An 8,881-nucleotide genomic window follows, 5' to 3' on the forward strand; every position below is an offset into this window, starting at 1 on the left:
CGACCCTTCCATTCATTGCAATGTAGCCTCCGGCATGGTGGTGTGGAGCTCCGCGAATGCCGCCAATGCAAACAATATTCCTGCCCCCACGGTGTCCATCGCAGAGCCACTTTCAGACTCGCGTGGTATTTACGCATACCAAAATTGCCCTATCTTGGGAAAAAGGGTTGGATGAACACTATAGATCGTCGTAAGTAAAATCTAACCAGCAGTCGAAGGTTGCTGCGTTTCCAGGTAAAAATAGGCTTAAAATCTTAGAAGGATCACAGGTAGTGCTTTGATACGTGTTTGTTTAACGCGTATGTTTGCCTGCGTGGGTCTTTCACTCGTTGCAAAATAAAAATCTACTCGATGATATGACTTTTTATCCAATCCATTGAACTACTGGCCCTTCTGTACGTAAGCAATAAATCTTTGTATTTGCATGGAACATCGAGACTTCGGCGAGGACTCGAGGCCCCACAGGTACACACAATAGGAATAATTAAATTTTCTACAGAAAGTCGGAAAAATCGTTTGGTGCATAAAGGTAGTATCATTGTGCGTGGTTAGTGCCAGTAAAGATGCAGTAGAAAAAGTGAAAACTTTTGATCGTATTGAGAAGTAATTGACTAGATAAGTGGATGACAAACCATTGCATCGTACACTAATTGGATTCATTTAAGTGTTCGCATAAAACGTGTTAAAGCTCCTATTCGTAATTTACTTGTGTAAAAAGTCACTTAGAAGCTAAGCTCTGTACGACTAGTTATTTTAAGTGATTTTTGAAAAAGCAAGTATTAAAAGGATCACTAAAAGCGGCTGCATATGAGTGTGATACAGACAAATTGCTATTAAGTCATATGTCGCGTAAACCCTTTAAGCCATTAGAAATGGTAAAAATAACCCAAGTTATTTAAGCGCGCATAATCTGTAGTAGATGACATCATTTACAGGCTTATTTAACTTATAACACATGAAAGCTGAAAATATCCTGCATGTATAACATGCTAATAGAAAGTGTCGTACAATGGGTAGATAAAATCTTTTACACCGCTACATTAAATACCTGCATAGCATTGATACACGCGGCTTATTAAAATGTCAACCGCTGACCTTCAAACAACCACCGAAATTGCGCTGTCAGATAAAAGTGGCACTGAATGGGTTTGAACAACTTAAAACTTAGTTACAGTGCAGATTAAAGAACACCCACTTTCAAGGAATGATTTAGAATATGTATTATATGACATAGAGGAAACTATGGATGGGCTTAAAATTGCGGCTAAAACACTTATGTGCAATTCCAGGTTTGCGATTTTTAGCCTTGTGATTTGAAACAGATCTATTACAGATATTGATATTTTACAATCATTTAAGAATCTCCAATTCATCAACCTTTCATCTAATCTGATAACTGATATTTCACCCCTTCTAAATCTAACGCTTGTACACGAATTGGACTGTTCATCAAATAAAATAACGTGGATTCCTAACTTTTCTTGGCCGTTTTTAACGAAATTAAACTTGAGTAACAACAAAATTAAAAGGATTCCTAGAATGGCTTTCCCATCACTCCAAATTATCTACCTTAACAGTGAGTTACAACTTTCTAGATGAAGGCAAAGTGAAATTTTTGTGAGAATTTTGCGGTTCTAACCTTTTTTTGACCTAAAGAGATGGTTGTGCTTGTAAATTTTAAGAAGTCGCAAGATCTCATAAAAACTCGTCCTGTTGAATTATTTTTATCTACAACACATCCACCGTGTATATCCCATAGTATTTTCCTGACGATACTTCAGGCAATTTTCAATTTCTAGGAATCATCATCCTACTAATCAGTTTTCTTGGTAATTTGCCACTGGTATTTCTGTTTCCTTTACAGATAATTCAATAAGGAGTCTAGTCGATGAAGATGGTAACGGCTTAATACAAGAGGACAATTTACCAGAACTCCATACTCTTGAACTGCGACAGAACAATATTAAAACAGAACTGCCTAAACTGAACCACCCTTTGCCAGAAGAACAGGCGGCTGATTATCAAAAGTTTCTTCAAAGGATCGGGCTTTACCACATGGGGCTGAAAATGTTGGTCCTTCCAGAAAATGAGATCAAAACAATGGCCTTGGTGTACAGACCACCGGAGAACATAGACAGTGATAAAGGCATGATTCTCAAGGTGAATCCTTTTGGCTCACGCATGGGTCGACTGCCTAACCTAGTTGTGTTGCATCTTCGTGGAAATGGGCTCCGATCACTCCAAGGTTTTACAAGGGAGGCTTTCGCCTCTCTGAAATACTTAAACTTAAGGTAGAGCATTTCTCCACTTTCTGTATTGTCTGTGCACAATTTAAAATTGCATTTTCTCCAATCAGGGATAATCACATAGCAAATTTGGAGGACTTGGAAAATTTGAGGGAGTTAGTGTCGTTGGAGCATCTTATATTAACAGGTAAGGCTATATTTTCAAATGTTAAAGGGGTAAAATTTGTTGATGTATCTCAAAAGCTTTAACAGATTGTGCGAACCATACTGCATCCGAGTAACAATTATGGTAGTTATTTGTGCTAAGATGTGCAACATCGCAAGCCCTTTAGTCCTTGTTTAAACCTTTGGAAAAGCCTGTGGTGTTCGTTTAACGCCTTAATTTCATTGATATTTGTCTTAGTAACCTTAGAAATACGTTTAAAGGAAAAAGAAGCCTGAGGAGAAATAGGTTTTTCTTTCGAAAAGGACCGCTATACACCATAAGTGATGAATAATGCCTTATTTGAAGAAACTCACATTAGCGCATGGTTTTTTATCATGAGATGTTAGTTCTTTATAAAAACATTATTTCCTGCTCAAATAGGATCGAGAATGCAATTTTGGTGTATTATAAATTTTGTCTTAGGTAAAATTGTGGAACTTCTTAACATCTGATAGACTGGGAAACTTATGTTTGCGATCAAACGACTAACTTACTTTTCTCAATAGGGAATCCGGTTGAGAGAATGAAGAAATTCCGGATTGAGTTGTTAATTCTAAATATTGGGTTGAGGAGAATAGACAAAGAGGACTACTGGGCAGAGGATGTCGAGGAGGCCAAGTCCATGATGGCGAAACGCAACAAACTGGAGGAAGGTGGAGGGAAGGGGAAAAAGCTCAAGAATGTTCTTCAATCGTCAAAATAATTTGCATGATTTAACAGTGGCGCGATTCTTTTCTGCTCCCTACTTGCCAATTAAAACATCTGCTAACGAGTTTTGAGCTGATGGGCGCTAATAGCGCCCAACAACTGGTGCATAATAAAACAAATTTTCAAAAACCAAAATTATGATGATAAGCAGTGCAACTAAAACGTTATATAGATCCATTCCCTATACCAAACATTCATCGTCATAAATCCAAAATTCCGAAAAACTTTTACTAGACTGCATCCTTTCCTTCTCTGCATTTATTTATTTTATTACCAACAGTTGTACATCAACATGGATTAATGTAGAAGGTAAAATTTAAGGAAAAATTTGTCAAGTCAAAGCCACCAGATAAAACTGTGGAAAAGCTTCCTCCACAAAGGAAGATTTCGGTGGCTTGACGTTGTGTTGATGAGAACTTTCAACTCAACTTTACGGCCAGAACTTCTTAGCTATTGTTTAGTTCACTCTGCTGGAATTTCTATGAAATACCTATTCTAATAACGGGTGGTAATACATTCTGACTATCGTGAAATTCGCCGACAGTTGTGAACGGCCAGCAACCGCGACTAAAGTTGTGGTTAGTGCCTTCGTGTTTTGCACCGCTCGTTAACTGCAACTTTTGTGGGCAGTTAAGGCTCAGCGTTCAGGAATAAAAATCAGCGTGACTGCCTTTTAATATCAGGTTAGCTTTTCGCTGCCACCAATGTAGCTACCCGAGTAGTTCGGAACGGCTGGCGGGGAGAAGTGGCTACTGGCATGGCCTGGAGGCCATTCCACCCAGCGGCAGTACAATCGCGGAGCCTTAACTGCCCACAAAATTAAAACAAAGCTTTAAACAAACAATAGAAGTATTAAAATACAGCAGCATTTGAAAAGATAGATTGTCTTGTCAATTCCAAACTGGCGAATTCTGCTACAATGAAGAGGGGACGTATTGGGACAGTTGCTTAGCAGAAGATACGACCATAGACATGTAATTAACATCACTAGTTATTTTACCAACTAGTAAAATAAGTAAGTAAGTGAAGCATAGCATTCCAAATGCGGCCACTTGAGTGAAATAATACAGAAGGGCTCTACATTGAAATGGCAACTTTCGAGATCATGGTGATTCTCAAGAAACTGCAACTGAACGTTCGAATGATCAATCTATGAGTTACTCGCAGGTTACGAAGTTTCTCATAATATACGAATATGAAATTTTTGCCGCCGTTCCTTCTCAGAACTGGCATGTCCCCCTACCTGTGAGGCTCTCATGTGGCAGGTATAGATGAGGGAACTTCCGCTCCAATGGTGGGTTCTAAAAACGAGGAAGTCGTAAGAGCCTTGAATTCCATAAGCATTCAAACCCCTCACTGTACCCCCTATAATGGCGCATTTTGCAATAACACCGTTGAGGTTATTACGACGTCGAAGTGAACACGGCAGCGAGTCCAAGAAAGTCAGTCTACTTGATCTAGGGTATAAGTACTATAGAATGGAATTCCTGTCAAATTGCCGGCCGTTATCATTTGAGTGAGGTTTAATGCAAAATGAAAAAAAATGAAGTGCCAAAAGTACCTTTTTAAGACTGTTATAACTATGCTGATGAAGAGGACGCAGGGGAGACAATGCGCGTTGTCTAGAGCTCACGTAAATATAGGTATTAATTATAATTTTTATATCAACTGCTTCTAATGGGAACGGGGTTCAACTGATAAGCCGTTCACTCCAAATGCCGCACTTATTCACCTTCGACTTTTTAATAATTTGTTGGCAGTATTTAGAGTTCCACCCAAACTGCTTTAATGGACAGGTCAACCTCCGTGTTGATGATGTGCTAGCAAGGGGTAAAACTAAAAGTTGGTTGTTCAAGTACCTGAAGTGCACCAAACCTTTTAAGTTTGACAGGAGCACATTACTGCGAAAGGAGTAGTTTGAAGTCGTTTAAAGATAGCTACCACTCTTTTGTAAACGAAATTAAAGGCAAATAAATAATCTGCACATTAAAATGTTGGAAAAGGCTGGAGCTTATGACCATCTTTCTTTCCTTCTTAAGGCAAGCGCATGAGATTTTGGCTATTCTTCCAAACTACACAGATAAACTTGGGTAAAATATCAAGCAAAGGAATAACATTTAAAACCAGGCTAGTTCTTAAATGAAATCACTTGTAAATTATCCATTAACCTTCACGGTGTTCCGAGTCTTCCTGGAAGCCGTGATAAGAAACATCAATGCAAAGGCGCGGTTTAATGTTGGTGCGCAGAAGAGGTGAGAAGCCCGTGCATTTAAAGATACGATTAAGCAAATATTTCCGTCTTTTTTAGACCCCAAGCTGTTACGCCTGTAATTTTATTGCATATTTCTCGAATTGAATGACTTCCTTGTCTTAACCCTTTGGTGGAAAGATTTAATTTAAACCATTAAGCCGTTTCGGAAGAATTTATTGGGAAGGAAGGACAACTTTCTCTTTGTAGTGGTGGATTGGAAGCAATGCGAAACATGACCATTTTACAGCTTCTACAAGGTGGCAAACGGTCACAGACGAATTAGGTGGCATTATGCACACCAGTGATGCATTCTAAATCAGCTACAAATTTCCCCTTACACACACACGCCCACTCGACTAAGGAAGGCAGGGTTAAGGTAATGGTGCTGTGCAAAATATAAGCAGGGTTTTGTTGTTTACGATAACATTTTGGTGCATTTTACTCTTCAGAACCAGAAACACCTCAGAATCAGTAATATCACCTTATGTAAACTCTAGAAATGCATACGAATCTTAAATGGAAGTGTTGAAACATGAACCTTCATACAAATAATGTGGCCACGATAGAAACAAGGGAATATGGTTTAGTAGATACTATTTCTACATTTTTTTTAGTCCAAATTCACTAAACTCAACGATTTTTAGACAGCAGCATCATCTTGCAGTAAATTTAGGGAAGCTAGCGAAAATGCCCAAAACTGAATGAAACAAAGCAAAGGACGTACCTCTTGCAAGATGTTTTGCCTTGACTACACCTTTTGAGTGATGCGTCGTCTAGTTGGAAGAACCTGGTGACTGAGAGAGCATGGTTGATATCCTAATCCCCACAAAATTTCACCTCCTCATGCTCTTCTTGATCAGACGGTTTGGAACGGAGACCAGATGGAGAAATGACGAAAGTTTTACAGTCTCTTGAATACGTACTGTGATGGAGCATATTGGCGTTCAAGGCGCAAGTGGACTCAAAATGTAGGTTGAATCAAGCGAAATCGAGGACCGACGACGTGGAAATATTAGAAAAGTTGCTTTCCATTCATCAAGTCTGATGAAAACTTCTTTAATTAAACTATCAGCGCATGATAGATTTTGTAAAAAGTTCTTTTAGACCTTGAAAACACCGCTTGTGAATATTCCTACACATGTGTAATGCGAGCCGCATATGTGGCGGGTCAAAAGCTTATGGTTAAGGTAATCAGCAGGACATGGCAGGTCTTTTGAGTAATGTCAGCGTATAATTTATGTAACAAAAGGAATACCTCTGCTGTTTAAAATTCAGTGACGCGACTGACCACAAACTTGTCAAAGTGCCTCACCCATCACACTTTCGCTAAGGAAAAAAGCCAACAAACCGGCAATGCATTGCAATGACTTTTTATTGCATGTGACCAGGAGGAAATTTAAGGATTTTGCAACGTTTAGTAAATTCTCGAATAGGTAGCCGAGAAGTCGAAGTTTGTTTGGCATTTTAGTAGCCGACGAGATTGAAACTGTTTTAGGGACTGGAAATAATTTGGATGCCTCCTTTCTCCAATACTTCTTTTTCATTTTAGCCTTATTTTTAGTGTCTTAATGAAATACGACTCGACTCAGTAAAGGACTCTGCTGCCCCTAATTCACATTGCAAATGCTTTGATTTGTGAAGTATTTTTAACTAAGTCTTGACGTTTCTAGCATATCTGCCATGTTATAGTGATTTGATATTCTTCATGTTCCTCTGGCTGTATCGACATCTCGCCAAGGTGACATTTGTCCAGCTTTCTTCCCTATCCATGCATCCGATTACAGCTTGAAGGAAGATTTGGGCAGTCATCATGTGTTAGCCTTCAATATGGGGAAGTTTACCATTCACTGTATTCAGAAGCACGTAAATATCGCATTTAGGGAGTTTTTTCAAATCATTCCAAAGCATTCTCATCACAGGTGCAGGTGCGATTCAATTTTATTAAATGTGAAGATTGTGCTCGTAATCAGTTCTTCTTGTCTCCTAACAACCAAATCAAGAGCGTTAACATCACTGATCGATGTGCTTGCCAAATCGTATAAACAATCCGCCTTCCAGGAATAAAAAATAAAATCCAAAAAATTCTAATCAGCTTTTTTACATAATGAGAAGACATTTTGGGTTTCGAAATGCTATCGTCTCGAATACTACGCATTTCATTTCGCGGCAACTTCAGTCAGTACACTTATGAACTTACAATGAGTACGTGTACTTCGGATCAGGTCACCCACGCATCTGGACCTTGACCACTCTGAAGTGTTTGAACGTCACTGTTACCATCGCAGTTGGTAATAGGGATGGGTGTTGCATGCACCCATGAAATGGGCACCGTTGATAAAAGGTGGAGGCACCAGTGAGGGACCACGACTGTGTGCATGGATCAGCGTGTTTCAGAGAACGAACTGTTTTTGTAAATAAAGGTTTTAAATCCGATCCCACAAATAGCTGCTCGTACGTGCAGATGACATCGAGCACAGTACGGTGCATTACTGGGGCGCTCAGCTACGTTAAAATTTGCCCACCACTATCGTTCCCAAGACGACAGTTCACCCATTTATGAAGATCCCAAATGAGGTAGTTTCCAGCCCACAATAGCCGTTTCTTTAAGTATGTTGCATATGCCACCCCTAAATCCGGATGGCAGGCGCACAACCCGGCATGAGCTTGTGAAAGGGGCTGTCCAAAGGCAAACTTTAGAATCTTGGAGTTTTACGAGCATAACTTAAAGGCTGGAGCACATAAAAATGCACTATTAGTCTAAGCTAATCACATCAAGAATGGTGACAGCATAAGTAGAGAGTTGGAAGCAGGTGTGTCTGATTGAATGGTTAAATAGAGTGGTAAACTTAAATGAAGCCTTGGTGACTCGTAGGCGAAAGCGAACAGGTGAACTTTGGTAACTAGGATGCCGTCTCAAGGAAATACTAATGGTTCAAGTGGAGTGATGTGGCATAGTGTGGTGTGGTGTAGAGGATTTCACAAGAACTACTTCAAATAAGGTACAGTGAAATGTAACCTGGAGGTTCTCCGCCACCCAAACTATGGAAGACTTATGTTGCATTTGACATACTTAAATGTCCAGTATTGTGGTTGGAGGGAAAAGGGATATATGAGCGACAGCGTACACTGGCAGTCAATGTAGGCCTGAATGTAATGGACGTGAGATAATGAACAGAAATTAGGCGAATACTGATGGATAAGGTGTTTCTGAACTGGCAGGGAAGTAATGGCGAATGACTAAACAGAGTGGACTAGGGTAAATCACCTAATTAATTCAGCTACAGGTTGTTTTACTACGAAGAGAAAAGTGAACTGCAGGTAATTGATAGGCGATGGATTTACAGGCGGCTAGATGGAAGCAACAGTGGCTCAATGATTGGATGGATAGCTGGAGGCACGAATAATTGGTGAAGTGTGTAGTGTCACTTGCAAGTTCACATGGTTCAGCAGCAGCAACTTGAAATCTAGCAA

At 39.6% G+C, this 8,881-nt stretch overlaps 1 protein-coding gene across 1 annotated transcript; it reads left to right on the forward strand. All coding sequences in view use genetic code 11, as the record gives it.

Moving 5' to 3' along the window:
• Nucleotides 1-1,539: 1,539 nt before the first annotated feature.
• EGR_01114 (Leucine-rich repeat-containing protein) lies at nt 1,540-3,154 on the forward strand (the record flags this gene model as incomplete). Its single annotated transcript, XM_024490363.1, has 4 exons — nt 1,540-1,576; nt 1,865-2,291; nt 2,357-2,433; nt 2,958-3,154. 4 exons carry the CDS (start codon nt 1,540-1,542, stop codon nt 3,152-3,154), a joined length of 738 nt encoding a protein of 245 aa, XP_024355182.1.
• Between the last annotated feature and the right edge of the window lie 5,727 nt (nt 3,155-8,881).

The sequence above is a fragment of the Echinococcus granulosus genome (assembly GCF_000524195.1).
Source record: "Echinococcus granulosus chromosome Unknown EG_S00004, whole genome shotgun sequence".
In the NCBI taxonomy this organism is placed as follows: domain Eukaryota; kingdom Metazoa; phylum Platyhelminthes; class Cestoda; order Cyclophyllidea; family Taeniidae; genus Echinococcus; species Echinococcus granulosus.